This window comes from Notamacropus eugenii, chromosome 3, assembly GCF_028372415.1.
Source record: "Notamacropus eugenii isolate mMacEug1 chromosome 3, mMacEug1.pri_v2, whole genome shotgun sequence".
Taxonomy (NCBI): Eukaryota; Metazoa; Chordata; class Mammalia; order Diprotodontia; family Macropodidae; genus Notamacropus; species Notamacropus eugenii.
In genome coordinates this window covers 8,775,725-8,799,218 of record NC_092874.1, presented here as the reverse complement: position 1 = coordinate 8,799,218, position 23,494 = coordinate 8,775,725, and the positions used below count along the sequence as shown (strand labels likewise).

Here is a 23,494-nt window from a genome sequence, read left to right as displayed (position 1 = left end):
AGAGGAAAACATTGTCTCTCCTCTCTGAAACAGTTGGATTTCAACTTAGTTATGTTAACATGCTAGATACATATACACATACAATTTTATATATAATACACTATATACATATATGGGGAGAGAGAGTGAGAAAGAGAGAGAGAAAGAGAGAGACAAAGAGAGAGAAAGAGAGAGAGAGTTTTCTCTCTACATTTTAAAACAGGGAGACATTATTTCAGAGGAATTAATCTACCTCCTTTTCTTGAATAATCTAGAAATATGTTTAAAATTTATACCTATATTGGTAGTCTTAAATTTTATAATCAATTCAATTTTGCCTGGAAGGTGATTATTTTTTCTTGGAAACATACATGTACACCTGCACATGCTATGTACATAAATATGTACATAAAAAAACAGCCATTGGTGGAGGGAGATTGTTAGCATACATACATATGCATGCATGTGTTGTATATCTATGTATTTAGTGTATATGATTATGTGTACATATATACTTATACATGTTTCCAAGGGAAATGAAGCTGTCCGGTAAATTGTATTGCTATTATCTCCTTGTCTTCTATAAAATTGATTTAATAATGCCAACAAATAATGAATTTTAATGTTCAGGTTTTCTTTGAATTTTGCTATTATAGAAGACTGTCAACATTTAAAAGAATAAGTTAAAATACTTATAAGGATTTTTTTAATTGTTCAAGGAGAGGATAAATTCTCTCTAATGCTCTCCAAATTTTAAAATGCAGGTAAAAATCATTACACTTTCTTAGTCTCTCTCTAACTCAATTTCAGTCTTTCTTTTCTTTTTAATTACACAGAACTTCAATCTGGTGGGTTGTGATGGTGCTGCCTATGTAGGGTGCGAGGCTGCAACACTTGGCTACTTAAAGAAACAATCTTCCCCACGTTCAAGATCGCTGGGATTCTTTTTCTAACAAGGTCAGCGGTTTGAAATCGTCATGTAAACAAAGCATCTCGTGACGTACCAGATGATGGTCTCCGAGCTTTGTTAAATAAATAAATAAAGTTGTTGGCCTGTGATCTCCTTTTGTGATTTTGTCAGGGAAGTGCAGAAACAAAGGGAACTGAGTGCATTAAAAAGCTTCGATTGCTGCAGCAATCCTTACCACAGCTTTCTTTTCCCAAGCTTACGAAGCACTTTCCTTTTTGGCAGGAAATGCCAGCGTTACCGCTATCCTACAGACGAGGAAACTGAGGCTCAGAGATTTTTATTTTTTCTTTTCAATTAATATTTACAGAAAACTTACAATTTCCATGCCCATATTTATGCCAGTCTCCGTAGCGTGACTTTGCAGAAACAGTCACAACATGGGAGCCAAAAAATAAATAAATAAATCAAGCATCCTATCATTTCAAAATTAATAGAAGTGATCGGGAACTTCACACAGCTCTCAGACACTGAAAGGGATACCTTAGCCATTCGAGTGGAATTTTATCATTCTGCTTTGCTTTCTGTAACTGATGGAGAGAGGGAAAATAGAAAGTACGGCTGTGCGTCTCTTCTTTCTCCCTTACTCTTGATTGTATTTACATACATGCATACATACATGCATACTATATAAGACCCACAAAGAAAGATTTCTCCGAATGGGGAAATTACGAGATAACCAAAAATCAAAAGATTTTACTTCCAAACATGATCAATTTTTAAAAGTGACATTAAAAAAATCATGCTCCTATTTATGTGTATATATGCGCGCATATGCACATCTGTATTTATATTTAGTATTTTCTCCAGGAAACGATGAAATTCATTTCAAGTTCAGTTTCCTGTAACTTGTGGAAAAGGACCTGCGTGCATTTCTCCTGTAAGAGCCTTCTAGCCTTCCTAGAAAGCTAACTTACGCGTGGAGAGGTGGTCCTGAATATCTCTCGAGTTCCCCACACCTTCACCTTAAGCTTTGGACTGGGAGAGTGTCTCGCTCCTTTGATTCTCTCTCTCTCTCTCTCTCTCTCTCTCTCTCTCTCTCTCTCTCTCTCTCTCTCTCTCTCTCTCTCTCTCTCTCTGTCTGTCTCTCTCTCTCTCTGTCTCTCTGTGTCTCTGTCTCTCTCTCTCTCTCTCTCTCTCTCTCTCTCTCTCTCTCTCTCTCTCTCTCTCTCTCTCTCTCTCTCTCTCTCTCTCTCTCTCCCTCCCTCCCTCCCTCCCTTTCCAGCCTCTTCGCCAGCTGCTTCTAACGACTGATTGACAGGGGCAGGTTGGTTGAGAATTTCAGGACCCTATCATAGGCCATCCATTAACACCTGATCCAGGAGACCGACAGAAGAGAAGTCAGCTCAGTACTAGGACAGTCGAGAGGAGAAATTAGTCAAGCAGGCGTCTCTTGGTGCTAATTGACTAGGTTTACCTGAAATACAGTTGTTCTAGGAGGACCTAACTCTCCAGCATGAGAACTCTCTGGTTTGAACCCTGGGGCATACGAGCTAGTCTCTTTCTTCTCAGCGCTCCCAGAGCTCAACACAGCTCTCAACCGGTGCGGATCCGATTCAGTCTCCCTGGGATTGAAGAGTACCAAGTGGGAAGTCGCGATTTCCCAATGTTCTTGGTGCCGCGCGGGGATTGGGGTGCCAAGCTTTCTCTTGACCACCTTCTTAATTCCTCCCCACCCCCCTGCCTTTGCCCACAGGCTAGCTAGGGCTAACCAAGCTCAGAGTCCTGGTGAGCTTGTTTTCCTTTGTACTTTAAGGTTTAATATCAGAGCCCATATTGAAACCATAAACACACGGAGAAATCAGACAAATATTCCACCCCGATGGTAACCGAACCGCCCCCTCCCTTTCCTTCATACGCTGGGCCCAGCCCATAGTCCCCTCTCCCCTCAGAAGGGAGTAGTAGGTACCCCTCCACCCTTGCCATGCTTTTGGGAGAGTAGAGGGCCTCATCACGAGGAAGGGTCTCCCTCAGATCAGTCAGGGCCCGTCTGGCTTACCGTTGGTCCCTGGCCGTCTACAGCTCCCTGTTCTCACCAACACTGCCCTAAAGAGCAGGGCAGGCAGGCAGGCAGCTGGTGGACAAAAGTTTTCGGTTTTTTTTTTTTAAACCAAAGTCTGCAAAACTAATTTCCCTCAGAATAGGGCTCAATTTCCGTTTAAGAAAACAGCTCTCACAAATCGTAGAATTCCTGGTCCCCCCCCCCCCCCCACCCCAGCCAAGGATAATAATTTTATCTTTCACATGGTTCTGAGGTTGTGTGGCCATCGGCAGCCCACAAATTGTCCCAGGGATTAAAAGGTAAAAGGGGCGTAAACAGGAGTGAGGGAGTACAGGGATGGAACAAGTCGGGCTTCAGTGAAGTTTAGGGAACCCCCTGAGTGGATGGTAGAGAGTATTCCTAACAAAAGCCGCATGTCCGCTCTATCGTAGTGTCTCTTCTTTCCTCTTCAAAGATTCTGGGTCCATCACTATTCGGGAGGGACACTTGAGACAACGAGAATACTGAGGCCCTCACGTTCTTTCCTGAGACTGCCGTCAGGCTCAGATCTTGGGAAGGAGCCCAGATAGGGAAGAGTATTTACAGCTCGGATTAGGGTCTGACATACTTCTACAGACTCTTCCCACCCAGTCTGTGACCTTTATGAATCCATTGCCCTGTCTCAGTCCTTAAAGGGGAGGTTAGCACCCAGAAGTGGTGGTGGTAGATCAGAGAAGTGTCTAGGGTGTGTTCATGGGTTATTTGCCTCCCTCCCCCCACCCCACCCCACGCACACACACTAGAAGAAAATTCCCATCCAACTTCCCGCAAAGGTAAGTTTCTAAGGCTGAATGGACCAGACGACCTCTGAGTTTCTTGCAACTTGGAAAATGAAAAATAAAAATTGGTCAGGTAGAAAACATCTGTATCCTCAGCTCCCGAGAAGGAGCGGCCAACCGCCCCCCCCCCTCCCCAATCCCTCCTTGGGGAGCCGAGGGAGTGGAGTCTCGGCGTTCTCCATATACCAAACCCGAGTTTGAAGGTTTGTGAGTTTTCTTCAGAGTAGGGTGGGATAAAAAGGGAGAAACCTCTCCTGAGGCATTGAGCTGAGTCTGGGGATACTATAAACACATCTCTGCACTGAGGACTAGTTGATTTCTGATTCTTCTAGAGAATTCAGGCAAACGGATCAAAAAAAGACCTTCGCACAAAGGGCTGTTTGTCTCAGCCCGGTGTGGGACTGCAGGTGAGGTTGCTGGTGGTTTGGGATCAGGCTGACTCCGCCTAAGGTTCACTTCCTCCCTCTCCCACCCGGTTCCTCAGCCTCTTTTCCCCTTGAGATAGGAGTCTATTTCCGCCAGAAGTCCAGTCAACCCCGCAACTTCAGACAGGGCTGCTACTCTGTGACCCATCAACTATACGCCCCTCTGACCCCAGAAAAAGGAGAGTATGGCACGGTTCCCGCGACCCCTCCGGGGAGCAGCATCTGCCCCAGCTTCTGGCTCCGCCTGCAGAACTAGGGCACTGCCAGGTTGTCGGCTCCTACCCTAGCGCAGCTACACAGCTTCTCCCAGCGGCGCCTATTTGCAGATGTGCATGCAGATGTGCATGAATAGCAACAATGTTTCCAACAAAGTAACAAATAAGCAGAAACAAAATTTCCCCGGAAAGAACAAAGTGGAACTTTGCACCAGTTTTTCGTGGGCTCGTACGCTCAGGATCCGAGAGCGGGTGGGCGTGAGAATGGGTGTGCGCCTGTGTGTGGGTGTGTAAGTGTGGGTGTATGTGTGTGCGAATATATGTGAGTGTTTGCATGTGTATATGAATGTATGTATAGGGGCGCTCCCCTGGGGCCGTCTATCAAAACTACAGTCCCCCCCCTTTCCCTGGGGGCCCAGCTAGGTGTGCCACCCAGGAGCTACCCGGGCTGGGGGAGGTGGACAGAGGAGGCTCGAGGAACCCAGGCTGGGCGGCGGCGGCGGAGCCGGCGGGGAGCGGAGCGGCAGTTTGGGAGGGAGTCCGCATGTGGTCAGCGCGGGGTTCCTAAGCCAGCCCCCAGCTCACATTACACTCTATTTATAACCTCCCGGAGCCGTTTCCCCCTCGCAGGCAGGCAGCATTCTCTGGGACCACCTTCTCTTGGCTTCCACCTTTCTCCTCCTCTTCCTCCTCCTCCTCGTCCCCCTCCTCCTTCTCGTCCTCCTCCCCCTCCTCCCCTTGACATCCGAGCGTCCGAAAGCAGCAGCGCAGCGGGAGGATTCCTCCTCCTTCCCTCTCTTTCTCTTGCTTCTTCCCGGGGCTGGCGCAGCCGGCGGCCGGCCGGTCCGACAGACGCACCGCCGGACTCAGCCCTCCAGAGTTCTCTTGTCCCGTCGCAGCCGGGCAGGCCGGGGCCAAGCGGGACAGCCCGAGGCCGGACCGGAGGCTGCGGCTCTGAGCACATTGCTGGTTTACCCAGGACAGCGGAGGTGGAGGCGTCCGTCCGCAAGCTCCCGCCGCCGGGCAGCAGCCGCGCCTCGCATGCTATGGAGCACCCGCTCTTCGGCTGCCTGCGCAGTCCGCACGGCACAGCGCAGGGCCTGCACCCTTTCTCGCAGTCATCCCTGGCCCTCCACGGCCGCTCGGACCACATGTCCTACCCAGAGCTCTCGCCCTCCGCCTCGTCGTGCATAATCACTGGCTACGCCAACGAGGAGGGCATGTTCGCCAGCCAGCACCACCCGCGCGGCCACCACCACCACCACCATCACCACCACCATCACCCCCAGGCACCCCCGCCGCCTCCACCACCGCCACCTCCGCCTCAGCATCAGGCTTTGCAGGGAAGCTGGCACCTCCCGCCCCTGGCTTCGCCGCCCGCCGCCGCCCGCCACAGCCTGTGCCTACAACCAGACGCCGGCGGAGGCCCGGAGCTGGGCGGCAGTGCCCAGGGTTTGTGCGCCTCGTCCGGCAGCTTGGGGGCCAGCACGCCCACGGGAGCGGCGTGCGCGCCAGGGGACTACGGGCGCCAGGCGCTGTCACCCGGGGACGCGGAGAAGAGGGCGGGTAAGAGGAAGAGTGACAGTTCAGGTAAGGAGCCGTCGGGGGGCTCAGGGCGATTCCTCGCTGGGAGTGGGCTAGGCCAGCTGCCTAGTGGACCGGCACCGCCAGCGTGGGCAACTGGGCTCATTTCCAGAGGGAGAGGCTCAGCGCGCGCGCGCATACACACACACACAAATCACACAGAGACTAGCACACAGGTACCAACAGACAGAAGAGTACCCTGACGGACGCATTCAGAGACATACAAGTGACTAGCTATAGAGACTGATGCGCAGACCCATACACGCTCAGGTGTCTGGGCACTGACAGGCAGGTTCTCTGACACACACAGGAGGACAGGACATACGCAGAGACAGTCACAGATGCATAGACGAACAGTCACATACACACAAGAACGTGTGACGTATTTATTGAGTGTTGAAAGCGCGGTAGACTTGCAGCCAATGAGTATAATGGAACTTCTCTCAACTTCGCGAGGCCATGGTCAGAACTCCTCGAGCCTTTCCCGCTATCTAGGATTATGTGGAGACGCTCGCTGCAGTACCCTTGGCTACGTAGACTGAGGCAGGGACTCTGCTGGCATCTGGGGCTTAGGGGAAACTCGAGAGCACGTGACAGCGCCTACTCTCAGTTGCTCAGTTAGCATTTTCTCTAGGCTAAAAAGGGAGATTTGTGGAACAGAGTCTCTGTTTCGCTTTTGCTGGTGCCGGGCCCTTAGTGGGGCTGCCTCGGACTCACTCGGCAGTCACCAGCCAGCCCTTCCTCCCCCTTTTCCTATACTTAACTGGATTTCCAAATTCTTGTGCAATCTTTGGAACCTTTGCAGTAGAACCTGGCAAAGTTCATGAGAAAAAAAACAAACATATATCCTTTATTCTGAATAAAGAATATTTTAAATAATCCAAGATTCCTAAAGTGAAAAAGTGGGGATCCCTGAGAATTGGGGAGTAAGGGGCAATTTCCAAAGTCTGAAGTTTGCACTTGAGTCTATATGTAAAGGACGCCCTTTGTGGATTTCCAAAAAGTAGTTGCCCAGTTAACTAATCGTGTATTGGGGGAAAAATGTTTCTTAATATTGGTCGCTATTAAGGGGGTGCTTTCTGGAGCACGAAATTCTCGTATCCGCAACAGGGAAAGTTGTTTCCCAAGTGGTGAGAACCCAGAAGACAAACAGAGGGGGTCTTGTCCAAAAGCTGAGAGTGTTGCCACATGCCGATTTACCCAGGGTTCAGGAAAACAAAACAAAACAAAACAAAACAAAAAACAAAAAACAAATCCAAGCCTGAGGCACTCAAGGTTGCTCCGATGGGGAAGCCGTAGCAAAGAGATTTGGAAATCTGATCTGTCAGACAGGAAAAGGGCAAGGCGAAGTATCTCTAACTCTTTGTAAAGATTCACCGCTGAATTCACAGCACCAGAGCCAGCGAGAAAACTAGTAAGCGATCTTTGGGTAAGGCATTCTTGGAGTATTTCCGGTAGCAAGCCTAGGCACCTTATTTTCTTCTTGAATCTAAGGACTGCCATGATGTTTTTGTTTTTTTTTAAACAATCATTTGGTAAATGTATCCCACCCCCCTCATTTTATGGGTTATCAGCTTTAAAAAAATTACCAAAACTATAGTAAAGTCAAAGTGACTTGAGATCTTGGGCTTAAAGTGTTTTATGTGGGATCCGAATGTTCTTCAGCATTAGGCTTGAAGGAGACTTTTTCAAGGAGGCTGTGAGGCAGATGTAAATCATCCTGTCACAACTTCACAATCTAGCCCCTTCTTTTGAGTGTTAGGAGTGAACATAGCCTTCCCACATCAGGGCTTCTTTATCCAAGAAGAAAAAAAATCCATTTTCTCATACATTATTGGTGGACTGGACAAATCAGGTGTAATGTTCTTAAAATGGTGACAAATAATAATATTAATCAAACCTACTGTTATACCTATTTCCTTGGACATGGGGAGAAGGCAGGCACCTTCAAAGTCCAGACATTATAGAATTTGTAAAAGTCTCTTATGAACACAATATTTTATATCGCTGTAAGTGAAAGACATTTTAGGTCACATATTTAGGCACCAGGAACTCTGGAAATGAATAGTTTATTGGATGAATTGTTCTTTTTGTTTACCGATCTGAACCAATGGGCTATTTTTTTTCTTTCTCACCCACACACAATTATTTTGATTGGAGAAAGACAGGAAGAGGGGAGTGAATTAACTTCTCTTTGGTGATCGTTTCCAGAGAAAACTGCTCCCCTCCCATTTTTCCACAAGATTGTATATATTTGTCTTTGGCCCTGGTTCGCAACATGGCAAAATAAGATCTTGCAAATCAGTATTCTTGCCTGTTGAAGCTCATGTCTGGAGTACGAACAAAATAGTGACAATTTGTGTTGGTTTCTGCCCCTACGGTTATTGGGTGAGCATTTGAGTGGGAAATACCAATTAGTCATCACCCAGGATAGGTTCACTTGGGATTTCTAGTGATCATTTCCTTGGATGGAAAGTGCCCGAAGGACCTTCAGCTAACTGAATTGAAACAGCATCCCCAGTTTTAGCAGCAGAGACAGTGAAGTTCTCATGAAAAATACTATGCAAACTGGAACCATCACTTCTCTTCTCTTCTTGTCTTCTCTTCTTTTCTCTTCTCTTCTCTTTCTTCCTTCCTTTTTCTTCCTTCCTTTCTTTTACTATTCCTTTCCTTTCTTTCATCTTGAAACTTATTGAGTTCAGGTTCTAACTCTAATTTTGGCTCTACTACCCCTTCCCCTTCCACTTCTGTGAGTTGCCTTGAAAGTTCATTCACTTCATGGTCCCATAAGATCTTCTTGATACAGCAGAACATAATATAAAAGCAAAAATATGAAATTGTTGAAATTGGTATGTCTTATCCACTTCTCAGCTTTCCTTACATGTTCTCTGCCTTCCTAAAAAAAAAAAAAAGAAAAGAAAAGAAACTTAAATCACTTAATGTTACTTTATAAAGTTTAATGATAAAAACAGCATGGTTAAAGCCAGTTCTCATTTACTTGAATGTGTGTACTAGGCATTTATTCATACTGTATTTGTATTTACAGAAGGAGTATAGTAATTCATAGTAAAAAAAGAAAAAGCAAACAAAATCCTCACTGGATGAAACTCACATTGTACTCACTAGCATCTAATTACAACACATACATATGTAGATACATCTGTTATCTATATCTAATTTGCATATTTGTACATAATCTTTACGTTTCTATGGAGAGGAAGGGGGCACACAATAGCTCCTATCTCCCAGGATTATTATGAGGATCAAATGAAATAATGCATGTTTGTTTCTTCACAAAACTTAACATGTGATTTAAAGTAAAGCTATTACATGCTAGAAGTAACTTATACATACATATATGTACCATATTTAAGCCATGTCTATCAATAGATAGATGAATATAGTATAGACAAGCACATTTAAAAACACTAAAATTTAAACCTGTTGCCATTTTCATAATAGAAAAAACTGCTTTAAATCCCAGGGAATGACATGCTCTAATAGAAAGATAGCCTTAGATTTTAGTTGCCTGGTCAGTTTTAGTTGAGTATAGAAGCAAACTTTTATGGCCTATGGGCTTCCATAAGTATTTTTATTAGTAATTGACAATAACCAAGTTTAATAGAAAAACACGCAGTCACTAAATGTGTATTAAATAATTTTGCAGCCTTGAACCCACTTTGCTTCCAGCACCATTAGCAACACCAACATCTGCTCTGTCTTCAAAGGGCCTCTTAAAAAATCCAAACTTTACAACTGTACTTAAAATAATCAGTAGAAAGCAGGTGATTCTGAAAAAAAGAGTCTATAAATAGTGTGAATTGCTTGGCTTCAATTACTTTTGAGTGCCCTCCAAACTCTGCGGTAATAGGAATAAGCTGGAGTTTGAGAGAGAAAGAAGCAAAGTTGATTGATTCTCCAATCGGATTCCAGTTTTTGCCCAGGAATTAGGCAGCAGAGAAATAAGAACTACTGTAACCCAAGAAGGCTTTGATTTTTCCAGAAAGAACCAATTTGTACTGTTTCCATAAAACAATGTCATTATCAAAAAGGAATACACTAATTGGTCATTACTGAAGTGTGAAACAGTAATACTAGATTGTCTAAAAGTTTGATGAAGAAACCTGCCAGCTTGAAATTATCTTTAAAAGATATTGGAAGGAATAGAAGTTGGGATGCGGGTTTTTCTATTTTTAAATCTACCACAGTACCATGATTTCCTTTCCACTGGGGTTCCTGGAATCCTTTGCCATCCTAGTCCTCACTGAGTATGAACCTTGATAACAGAACAGTTCCTTTCCCTTTGTGGGTCTGACCTTGTATACCGAGGAGGTTCTGATCAGAAACAACTGTGTGATCTCTGCCTCACTCTCGGCTCATGTGTGCAGTTTTTCGTAGGATCCTGTTTAACTAGCTGTGATATTGGAAGTGTATAGAAGTTCAATTTATGAACTTTTCTGTTCCTGGATGTGAAGCTTCACTCTCATGTCTTACAGGCTTGGTTGTGAGAATTAAGAAAAGCATTTTATTGAATGTGGAGGAAAGACTGGATGAGAAATCGTCCACCTTTCCTAATTAGAACCTCTTCTAATGAATGGAGGTGGATAGGGTCAGAGGAAAGGGAGTTCTTAATTTGCTTGCTTGAGACTCTTGTTTGTATGGCCACTTAATGGGAAATGAATGTGAAAAATTCCAACTTCCCAGGAAAAAATAAAATAGAAAGCTCTCTTTTGATTGGTAATCGAGCCTTAGTTGTAGATATGGTCAGGTCTCAAAAGAATATGTTGGTGAGGAAACACAGACAGATAGACAAGCTACACGTTTGTTTCGGGGTCTTCATTGGTGAAAGACAATTGATCATGTGAAACCAGATACTCCAAGGGATACTTTTAAATTTTAGTCAAATTATTTTTGAAATGACAGCACATTTGGAAAAAAAGAGATCAAATATTTAATTCAAGGATTCTTAACTTGAACTTTTTTAAAAAAATATTTGTAACTGTCTTTCAGTAGAATTGATTTCCTTTGTAATCTTCCATATTTTATTGTATGCAGTGAAAAATATGATTCTGAGGAATCCATTGATAGGTTTCACTAGACTGACAAAGGGATCCAGGGTGTAAACAAGATTGAGACCTCTTAATTAAAAGCAAGTCACTGAAGTGACTTAGGGTTCCCCTTCACAGTGATCGCAGAAGCAGCAGCAAGAGTTCTAGAGCAATCTCTGGGCCAGAACCCAAAGTGCAAAGAGGCCCGGGAATTAGAGAAGGAATTTCAGTGCCTGCTTATGAAACAATCAGGAACGAGGCTTCCCAAATTTGGTGAATAATTCTTCTATTCATTAACTCCAGTTCCCTTGTAGACACAGCAGCACCCCCGCCCCCATCTCTCTCTCTCTCTCTCTCTCTCTCTCTCTCTCTCTCTCTCTCTCTCTCACACACACACACACACACACACACACACACACACACACACACACACACACACACACACACACACTTTTTTTTTTCCCCAAGAATACTGCGGCTGCTTATTGGACCTGTATGGTGACTAAATCTTGAATGTTGCTCAGACCTTCTCTTTAAGAGAAAGAAAGGGAGGGCTGGGGCAGGAATGGCACAGTGTTCATTACTGCTCCTCCCCTCACCCCTTTTAAGAAATACTAAACAGCCTATAGGCAAGCCATTTCACAGGCTGCTTTCCCTGGCTCCTGTCAAAGCTGGCTGCAAATCTTGGTGCAACTCAGGCTGCTTCAGACTTCACTTCAGACTCCTTCTGGGCTCAGTTAAAGGACCACAGCCCAAGTAGAGAAAGGCACATACAGGGACGGAGAGATACAGAGCTCTGACGTTCATTTCTGATGAAGAATGAGTCTGCCCCTATAACGGTGCCCTGTAGGCCACGGCTCGCAGCACAAAATTGGTTCGAAAATTATTTTCAGCCTGGATTGGCTTCCTAGTCATTTTTATCAAGTCTTTACTCAGTTTAAAATCAGGCCTGTATTAAGGCCTCTACCAGCTGTAGACACCTTGTGTAATAGCAAGGATCAGTTAGTTACCATCTAGCTGAGAGTTCTCCCTGCTGACTTTAGAGAGTGGGTGCTCACTCCAAAAGTCAGTGTGCTCAGAAGTTAGCCCCAGACCCCAAAATGAGCACCGTTGGCAGAGACAAAGCCAGTAAGACTCATAAGGACAGAGGTCCTAGTGGCTTTCAGTGTGTGTGTGTGTGTGTGTGTGTGTGTGTGTGTGTGTGTGTGTGTGTGATTCGTGAATGTTTTTACCCGTTTATTTCTCCATTTGGTTGCCTCTTAAAAGCTAAGCTCTCTCCAAAGTAGAAAGCTGCTTTGGGCTAGGAATCTTTCTGGATTCTCCTATAAGAAAAAAATATCTACAAAGAAATAGCATGCAGTAATTGAAAGGCACCTCAGAGTGTAACTGACACGGAGATTCCTGAATCCTAATAATCAGCGAGTTATAAAATGCTGCTGGAAGAAAGTCTGAAGAAACTTTTTTTTTTGTCTCATGTTACACAATCTGAATTGCAGCAAGTCAGTTGTTTCATAGATAACATTCAGTCACTTAATAAGTCAGAAATTCCCCAACAGTCAATTGACTAAAATATGACCTTGGCTTTTCCCAAGTTTGCTTTCTTTTTTTTTTCTCTCCATGAAATTTCTATAGGATTTTTTTCCTTTAAAATGTTATTTGTTGATATTTGAGGTACCATAATAATTAAACTAGTTTGTGTCGTCATCAAATACATTTTAAATTGCATGATATGTTAGTGAATTGTTTTAGTTGTTCCTATTTGTAACAGAATACATATTAGTAGTTGACTGCATGTATTAAATGCGCTACTTGAGAACACACAACTGCTGAAGTATCCAAGAATGTTACACACATACATGAGGGATTATTTGGAAAAGTGCTTTATTTCACATAGTATGAGTCATGCCAGTTATGAAAAAAATTCAGAATATATCTGAAGAAATCTATAACTTCCCAAATGCACTTAGGGTTATGTAAATATACTTCTTATTGATTTCTCTTGTTTTCCAATATTCAAAAGAGTTCACCATTGATTTGGTTGAGCAGTATGGGTACTGTTTCTTTTTCCAATATTTATTTTGACATTCGGATATTTGGGGAGGAGAGTACCACTATGGTAGACCTCTGTGATATAGTATCCATGTAAATGGGCATTCTGGGATAAGGTTCATATTAATCTGCAGAGAGCTATTGCCAAAAGAGGCGGAAGGTGGTAGGTGGAGCTGGTTTGTAAAAGAAGAGACAACATTCAACCATGAATCAGTCTCCATGGCTTTCCCAAATAATAGAGTAGGCATGCTGAAATTTTAACTCTACGTAAAAAAAATACAGAGTTCTAATATAATATTTTTAATGGCTGTAAGTGAACAATTAAAAATAAATAAAACAATACCACCTTAAGACCTCATCCTAAAGCAATGATGTCTACAAACTAATTTCAATATCCACTGATGCTTTAAAAATCTTTACAGTATTTTAAGAGCATGGTATTAATTACCAGATCATAATAGCAGTATCACTAAGACTCTCATTGGCAGAATCTTATATTCTCATCTTGTTGAAACTTTCGTTCTCCAGTGTTTCACAGACCTGAATTAACTTCTATATTTCCCTGTGAAATGACTGTTATCACAACCTGCACTTTATGTTTTCCATCTTCAGTCGGTCTCATTATTTGTTTTCGTAAGCATTCCTTTTCCTCTCTAAAGGATGGCAGGCGTATTTGAGTTTTTGCCTATAGGAAAATAAGGGAGATTTTGGAAACCTGAAGGAGAGATGTTTATAGTCTGTTATTTTTAGAGACTGTATTTGAGAATTTTTGCTTGGCTTGGGATTAGCAAGACAATCTAATGAAAATCAGAGAGCAGAGAACCCACTTGATCTACCAGGAAAGGCATGGGGGGAGAAGAGTGGAGGAACTGTTCTATGAAAGGTGGACTTCCAAAACAAAACTGAAACAAAGCAAAACTCCATGAAATTTAGAGGTATGAATAAATACATAAAAGGGATGAGTGCAGAATGAAGAGATAGGATACTCCTATTAAAATTCTTGGTGTCATTTGAGGGGCTTCCATAATAAAGATAAGAGATTTAGGGAGTGAGTTCAGAGGTCATCTACTCCAGATTTTATTATTTTTTAGGTAAGGTAATTGAGACCCAGAAAAGTTAAGTTACTTGTGAATGGTCACACAGGGAGGAGATAAAAATGCCAGCATTTGACTCCAGGTCCTGTTGATATATTACATTCTTTTTGTAGCACCATGCTGCCCCTCATATCATGAACAAAAAGAAAATCAATACTGTACAAAATACAGAAAAACGTTAAACTTGAACTTTGGGTGAATGGCCCTGGAAAACTGGTAGCCATTTCATAGTCAATCTTGATTTCTCTTCAATAAAGGCTAATTGTGACCCTCCTGCCTTCAACCACAGCCTTGGGCTCTCATTGTCATATTCATAGTCGTCGTCATCATCATCTTTGTGGTCATTTTGTTGATTTTTCCATTTCCTTTGATTTATTTACATATTTTCCTACATATTTTGATGTAATTCTATCATTATAGAATCAAAAAGTTTCTCATTCTTCCTATAGGCTTGAGGACTGAAAGCACGCAAGAAAACAGTAAAGGGGAGAGTCACTCCCCACCCCACCCCAAACAGAAGTGCAAAGAACAGAACACTTTGTCAAAAATGATGCCCATCTTTTTTGAGATGGAGGTTAATTTGACAAGGAAAATGTGTGCAGCAGTGTCCTGGAGTATCTTGGGCAGGCACAGCCTGGAACAATTGCAACCTTATGCAAGGAGTCCCCTGAAAGGATAACTCAGAGGCACTTATTTTATAAAACCTAGACACTGAAAAAAAGGCCAAGCAATGGGTATATATGCTCTTGTTTATAACACATCAAAGGAGGAGGCTCCTTCCAAAGGCAGACAGTCAATTTCTTTCTTAGGCATCTACTTTTATTCCTAGAATCAGAAGCATTTTGCTAAAGAAAATAAAGTGATGACTCAGCCATTACTAACTACTATTGACTTCAGACCACTTTTCCCCCAAAACCTCTTATTAACTTGAATTTTCAGTAGAGGCCACTAACACTTTCCTTTTGATACCACTGGCAAACCATAAATTGTTCTTGAAGAAAAAATGTATGCTGTATTTTCAGAGTTTCTACTAGAAAACTTTAGAGTTCTGTAATTAGCTAGATCATTAGGCATCTACTTATTATAACTCATTTGGGATGACATCCGTCCATATATATGTGTGTGTGTATATATATGTATATACGTCATGTATGTATATGTAGGTATACACAAAAACATGTATACACACATATGTGACTGTACATGTATATACATGCACTCACATACACATGTATATACATGTGTATATATGCATACATATGTTCGTGTACACGCATGTTATACTGACAGCCAGAGGAGGAAAGGACAAGCTTCCTCTCCGAGGAAAATGGGATCCTCTGCTTTTGCCTTCTCTCTTTACCAATTCAATTCTAGCCAAATGGAGACTTCATTTACATATGGAGCTTTTGCCTGCATCAGAGCATCTGGATGTTTTCAGCAGGACAACATCTGGAGACAAACAACTGGGAGGAGAGATTGACGCCAGTGACAAAAAGCAGAAGGCCAGGTCTCCAGATGCCCAGGCCTGCCACTGCTTACTTGCCTTTCATGAGTCGTCACCTACAGGCAGACACCAGGATAGGCCCCAAAGGATGCTCTTCTCTTGAGATAGTGGCCTGCTTTTGCCCCTAAGGTATGTCCTATTGTCTTCTGCCCATGCTTGGGCTCTCTGGGAGTGGCAGCTGCACCCACAAACTCGGCGCTTCAGCCTGTCTCTACTAAAGATGTTCATGGAGATCTGGAGCAAAGGTGGCCAGCCTGTTGTTTGCCTCGAATGTTTTCCAATTAGTCACCAAACCCCACGAGATTCTCACTCATGCTGAGATATTTGAAGACAAATCCAAGGGGTTGTAGTCATGCCCCATTCAGAGGCAAGCTCCAGCCCTCCGGGATGTTCCTTCTTGCTTTCTTTTGATTACAGAAGCTTTATTCAAAAGGGAGCATTGAATGCTGAAAGCAACTGACTTCTCTGCCCTGGCCTAGTAGTTGTGTGTATATGCACATGTGCAATACATGCACGTACCTATAAACACATACATGTATGTGTACACATGTTTGTATTTATAGAAAGAGTGAGAGAGAGACACAAAGACAGAGACAAATGGGCAGAGACAGACAGACAGATGACCTTGGCTTGGATTGTAGGATGAGAACTCTCTACCGATTTAGTCAGTACAGTTTGACTTTCAGACATTAGTTACATGATCCCTCTCTCTGTCTCTGTCCCCCTCCTACTCACCTGGCTCTGCCTTCTCTATCAAAGTTTGTTCTAAAGTCATTTGTCTTTTCTAAGATAGAATGAGATGCTAAAATCAAAGTCAGAGAATGGGACTTCAGCCCTGACTCTATCACTTGCTGTGAGACTACAGGCAAACCATGTCTTTCCGTTGGCCTCAGTTTCCTCACCTGTAAATTGTGGGGGTTGAGCGAGGATTTTAGCGTCAGTGCTTGAAGGAACCTCAGGAGCCATTCAGCCTCATCCCTCATCTTACAGTTAAACACACTGATGCCCAGAGAAACCAAATATCTTTCCTAAGGTCCCATCCAGATTAGAAACCTGTTTCTGTAGTTCCAAATCCAGCATTCTTCCCCACCTCTCTTTCAGGTCTAAATCTGATTCTTCCAAATACTATTTGTTATTTTTTAACAGGGATCCAAAGCTTTAACCAATTGCAAGGTATTTCAAGCACCTTGTGCCAAGCACTGTGCTAATGGGTTTTTTCAGTTATTGGGAGCATGCTCTGAAGGTCAAATTTCTGCCATCAAGCATCAGGTAAGAGGAAGCTTACGTGATAAAGACTCCAGTCTGAATTGACTGACTGACGTTTCGACAAGAACCTAGCTCTTTTGACTTAGACCAGTAGTTCTTAATCTGGGGCCCATGACCTTTTGTATCTACAGCTATATCAATAGAAATGCACAACTATATTTCAGCATAATCAATTTCCTTCCTAGTCCCATGCACTGATTACTTTTTTTAATTTTGGATTTAACAACAGTACTCTGAGAAAGGGTCTGTGGATCTTTGCCCGGGGCCCAAGGGGGTAGATGACATAGGAAAGGTAAAGAACCTTTTGATACAGCATTTCTCTGACTCAAGCTTTTTTAGTCCCCAAATTGCTTTGTAGCAATATTTAATGCAACACAATTCCAGTATAACAGTTGCCTTGTCCTGGATTTGTATATATCTTGTATATCTCCATGTACAATGATGTTCTTATAACTGTTCAACAACCAGCACTCACACACACACACACACACATTTACACATATGCATATGTATGTATATGGAGTATACACTTAAAATTCAATATGCATTATGGATGTTTTCTCTAATATTTTCTTAAGTCTGGACAACCAACAAATCACTAAATCATGCCAGGGCTTATACTGTTTATTGATTTCTGAGGTACACATGCTCACATTTAAAGTTAACGAGGCTTCATCAAGAATATAAGTTCCTTCAGGGCAGAAATGGTTTTCTTTTTGTCCAGGGCTTAGCCATGTACTGGAAATATAGCCACAGTACACTCTTATTGACTGATTTTGGTAGGGACTCTTATCCTCCTTTATGCAGATGTAGAAACTGAGGCTGAGAGATGGTAACATAAGTGACTTGCCCTTGGTTGCACAGCTTGTAAATGGAAACAATCATCATTGTTAAGGAGTTTCTTCTCATCAAGCCTCAGGTGGCTTTAACTCTCACCAATTGATCCTGGTTCTTCCATGCTTCCCCTAATGCCAGCTTTGCCATTGCATTGGCTCAGTTTACTATGGCTTTGCTCTCCAATATCTCCCTGGAGTTGCCGTCCACTAGGATCCGAAGTTCCAGAGCCAGCCCCATAACAGAGCAATGGAATCTCAGAGGCAGGGGAGATTTCAGAGGTATTTAGGTGGTACAGTAAATAGAGCACCAGGCCTGGAGTCAAGAAGACCTGAGTTCAAATGCAGCCTCAGACACTTACTAGCTGTATGGCCCTGGGCAAGTCACCTCACCCTGTGTGCCTCAGTTTCCTTATCTGTAAAATGAGCTGGAGAAGGAAATGGCAAACAATTCCAAGGTCTCTTCCAAGAAAATTCAGATGGAGACACCAAGAGTCAGACATAACTGAAATGACTGAATAACAACTTACCTGATTTTTTGGGGTGGATGAGAAGCTCCCTTTGCAGAACTGCCAACAAGTGCTACCTGGCCTTCACCAGTGATGGGCTGGGATTCCTTATTTTCTGGAAGTCACTTATTTCACTTCAGGATATTTTGATTTTTAGAGCTTTATCCCCCAGACATGAAATCTAAATTTCCCTCTTTTAAATCTTCCATCCATTGTGGGGTTTAAAGTCAGTGCCTAAATCATTAACTGGGGATCAGAATGCCAGTGGAGTAAAAAGATGGAAAGGACTCCTCCCTCTACAGCTTATGCATACTGATCCCATTCATAGAACCAGGGATCTCCTTGTTTGTTTGCTTTTGGCTAGTACTAGCTTCTTGTCTTCAAGTGAGACAATCTCTCTCTTTGACAGATAAATATAGTTTGAAGTTTGGAAAAAATCTTAAAGTTGGATCAGTTCTCTACCCTTTCCTCAATATCTTTTCCATGGTTTTTTGTTTTGGTTGCACCATCCTATAACAAGAAGGATCTGCATTTCCTTGGCACTTGAGAGTATGCAAACCTCTCTGTCTCTCTCAAACATATATATATATGTATATGTATGTATGTATATATGTATATATATATGTATGTATGTATGTATATATATATATAATACACACACACACTCACACTGCACTGCATCTCAATTGCAGAACCTCATTGCTTTCTTTTTTTTCCCCTTCAATCCATTGTTCCCATAGCTGCCAAGCTGATCTTATAATCAGACAGGAGGATGAGAATCAATTCTTTAACCTTTGGGAAGCTACACAATTCTCACTTTTTTGTTTTGTTATTTTTTAAAATAATATTTCATTTCCCCCATTGCATGTGTAATTTTTTACTATTCACTTTTTAAAATTTTGAGATCCAAATTCTCTTCTTCTCTTCTTTCCTGCCTCCCCAAGATGGTAAGCAGTTTGATAAAGTTTTTGCAAGTTCAGTCATGCAACTAATTTCCATATGAGTTGTGTTGTGAAAGAAAACCCAGACAAAAATGAAAAGATAAGGAGAAAAAAAGAAAGGAAAAAAGTATACTTTGATCTGCATTTAGACTCCATCAGTTCTTTCTCTGGAAATGGATAGGACTTTTCCTGAGTCCTTTTGGGACTGTCTTGGATCATTGGTCAGGTGTGGTCCAGTCCTCATAAGACATAACTTCCTCCTACACTAAAGGTATACAGACCCATTGCTTCCGTTCTGGCCCTCCTTCCATAGTACTTGTTATCAGCCAGCTCATTTATTACTTAACCAGTATCATCAATATCGATGATACCATGCATTGAATCTCTTGGGTCTGGAATAGCGCTCTCTCCTCTCCTCTTGCCTTTTAGAACATGCACCTTCCCTAAAAGCATCCAAAGGATACCTCCTCCCCAAGGCTTTTCCTGACCCCTCCCCCACCCCAGCTGCTAGTGGCTTCCCCAAATTATCCCATGTGCTTTTGTTGTAGACCTACATACGCACATGGTGTCTCCCCTGTCTACATTTTGAAATCACTGGAGAGTTTTCCTTTTGTCTTTGGATCTCCAGCCCTTAACGGAGAGCCTGGTCAGTAGTGCTTACTTGCTAGGTGCCTGTAAATAAATTGGTTGAGGAAGGGCTGTGCAAAATGTGTGCAGCTAATGATATAGATGGGTGTGAGCTGCAATTACACATTAGGGTGGGAGTTCTTCCCACTGAGGTGTATTGAACCTGGCAAAATCGGAAGCTGCTCTTCCTCTTCCTTTGGAAGAACTCTCACTTTCTGGGCAGCAGAGTTCAGTATCCATCAACCTAGGTATCTCCCAGCCTTTTTAGCGTTTCATTCATCTAAGTAGGAATCATTCATCTTTCCTGAATATTTCTTCTATCAAATGCAAACTCCTTTGATTAGATGCAGGAGTATATAGTAAGTGAGTTCAAGCTTTCCTCACATCCCCAGGGCCTTTGCACACTCTTGAGGTCCTCCAGATCTCTATCCATCTCTCTTTCCCAGGATCATTTATACTTACAGATCCTTCAGCTTGGGATAACCTCCATTTCCATTACTTTCTTCAAGACTTGGCCTAGGAATGTAAGCTCCAGAGGGCAGGAAACATTTTCATTGAAATAATAATAACAGTAATTGTCATTTATATAGCATTATGAGGTTTGCAAAATACTTAATATTATCTCATATTCTCCTCATAACCACTCTGTGAGGCATGTGATATCACATCTATATTATATAAATGAGGAAATTGAATAAATGGCTTGCTTGAAGTCACATAGGTACTAAGAATCTGCAGTTGGCTTTGAACTCAGGTCTTCCTGAGGTCCAGTGCTCTATCCTATGCACCACTCATTTTCACACAGGTAGTGACTAGTGGGGTGGGATTTGAACCCAGGCCATCTGACTCCGGTACTGAGGCTCTTTCCTCCATATTGCTCTCCTCTGCACTCCCACAGGATTTGCTTGGTGACTTTTGTCCTGATATGTGCAGTTTCCATCTGCTGGACAATAGGTATGGTCTGCCATCATCTGTTTCTTGACTTGTAGTGTTCACTCGGTAGCTCTTAATATCTCTGGTTCTAAAGAGATTTTCCATTCACTGGGATGGAATTATCTCTGTGAAGGATTATCTGCAGTCTCCTCCCTTCCACCTCCCAGCTGTTACTGAGGTTTCACTCCATTGACTGATAATAGGGTTGACTGGTAATTGGGTCAGTCAGACTGGTAACTGTGCCCAGTCCCAGGGGCAGCTGTGGTCCATGAGGGAAGATGTGAAAATGTTTCAATGTGTGTTTCACTCTGACTAGATCCTAGGTCAGAATGATTTCTTAGAGACCTGTCTTGAGGTTGTTTGGTGCTAACTTTCTTTGGGACCAACTTACAAAGGGCTGAGTCCTCCAAGTCAGTGAGTTGGCCATTATGTAGTCAGCACGCACTGTACTCAGAGCCCTATACTAGCTAGGGCTAAGGGAGAAGCCCAGGCACCCTTTTTGTGAAGCACCCACAACATTGTATGCTACATGCTATTTATAGAGTCCAAAGTAACTATGTTATGAGTGCTTTCAGACAGTGCGAACAAAGTGAAGCATGAGGATTGGGTCAGCACGTGTTGTGGAAATTGGAAAGACTTTCAGGAGACAACCTTTGAATTGGGTTAAAAGGATTGGGAAGGAGTGGTTAAATGAGAGTAGGACGAGTGTTGACAAAAGGAGGAAATTGATAGAGCACAGTGAGGCATGTTCAGTTGGGGAGGTCCAGTTATTTTGGGGGTATAAGATACAGGAAGAGATGAAATACGCCTGGAGGAGTGGGAGGACACAACATTGTGGAAGTCCTTGAATGCCAGGCAAAGCTGTGTGAACTTTATTTGATGGATAGTTGCTTGTTGTCCTTAGTACTTGAAGAACAAAATGATATGACCATGTTTAGGTCAAAGTCCACTGTGTCCAATGTGGAGAACCCTCTGCCGCAGGTAGACAAATAGTGTATATATAATAGGGAGCCATTGAATGGCTTTGAGCCGAGGAGTGATGTTTCCAGATGTCTACATGAGGGAGATAAGTCTGACAGAGGGATGGAGAATGTTTTGGAGAGAGGAGAGTGTTGAAAAGGGAAGCTGAGTGAGGTGGCTCCAGCTGCCTCCCCTCAGGTGGTAATGAGGGCCTTGACTAGAGCAGGGTGCTGGTGCGAAGGGAATGGTGTGGTCAGTTTTAAGAGGTGCCTCAGAGGTATCACCAGTGTGTAGGTGAATGGGCTGGACATGGACAAGGGGCTTTAGAAAGAGCAGCAGTTCTGGGGGGAAGGATAATGAACTTGACTTTCGACACAATAGCGCCAGAATACCCTGGGACATTGATACAGATATCCTGCTTATGAATTGGAAGCTTGGGCCAGCCATCCAGACCGCCAAGTACATCCCTGGATTATTATTATTTATTTCATTATTATTAAGAGCCACTTCTTAGGAGCTTTAATTTGCAACACGATTCACATGTCTGATCTCATTTTCAACAATAATACTGACAGAGAAGGGTTATAGGAACCAGGGCCCTCATTTTATAGATGAAAAACAGAAACAAAATAACAGCAATAGAGTTTTAGAGAAGACGTGTGACCAGGGCCAGACAACTCATAAATACTGAGGCAGGATTCAAATCCCAGTCTTTCTGACTCCTTCTCCAGGTTACATTCTCCCAGGGCTGAAAGGGAGATTAGCGGTCATGTAATTCAACCCTCCTTTTTAAAAGATACATTTAGTGGCTCTATTACGATAAGTTTCTGTAGCCTAAAATATAAAAATTACTCTGACAAAGTTTTTTTTTAAGATGTAACCTTCCTTCACTTTCTGTGACAAGTAGGAGTTAATGCTTTCTTTCAGTCTAAATTTTTAGGTCCCTCTTACTATCCGTTCCTGTTCAAACCTCACTTTCTGAGGCACAATCTTCTTTATGCATCAGAAGTGTATGAATGGATATCCTCCTCCATAAAATGAGAAGGGAATGAGACCAGGTGATCATTAAGGTGATTTCTAGTTCTAAATTTTGGTTTCTATTTTTTTCTTTAAATTAACTTATTTAATTTTAGTTCTCAGCATTCGCTTTCATAAGCTTTTAAATATAAAACTTTTCTCTGCCTCCCTTCCGTCTTCCCTCCCCAAGACAGCATGCAATCTTACGAAGGCAATCTGATAAGCATATTTTCACATTAGTCATCCAGCTTTCCTTTTTATATGTGAGGAAACTGATGGCACAGGATATTATATGACTTACTTTAGTTCCAAAAGGTAAGAAGTGTCAAAGAATGAATTTGAATTTAGGTTCTCTTGAATAAGGCTGCTGGAAAAGGAGAGAGAGAGAGAGAAGAAGGTTAGGGACACTATGATACTGAATGTGTTTTTAAAGATAAAATAATAAACCCTTGTACACAATATTTTATAGTCAATCAGTCCACATTGATTTTACAGCAAGCATTTATTAAACACCCACTATAGGCCAGATTATATATTAAGATGATAAAATTACAATGGAAAAAATCATTGCTAACCTCAAGACATTAAAATTCTATTAGGGGGGAAACAAGATGGAGACAGAAAATTAAACACGTATTATATAAAAAGAAATTTCTCGGTATGGTGTCCAGAGCAGAAGGATAGACTGCGTTCCTGTAGGAGGCACCACTTGAACTAAGCTTT

The 23,494-nt window shown here is 42.6% G+C and overlaps 1 protein-coding gene across 1 annotated transcript in view; it reads left to right on the top strand.

The window, feature by feature from the left end:
• The first annotated feature begins 5,023 nt into the window (after positions 1 to 5,023).
• MEOX2 (mesenchyme homeobox 2) overlaps positions 5,024 to 23,494 on the top strand; it is an 81,623-nt gene continuing 63,152 nt past the window's right edge. Inside the window, exon 1 of the mRNA XM_072650819.1 lies at positions 5,024 to 5,996. Coding sequence (XP_072506920.1) covers positions 5,453 to 5,996 — 544 coding nt within the window. The 5' untranslated portion in view covers positions 5,024 to 5,452. The remainder of the gene's footprint in view (positions 5,997 to 23,494) is intronic.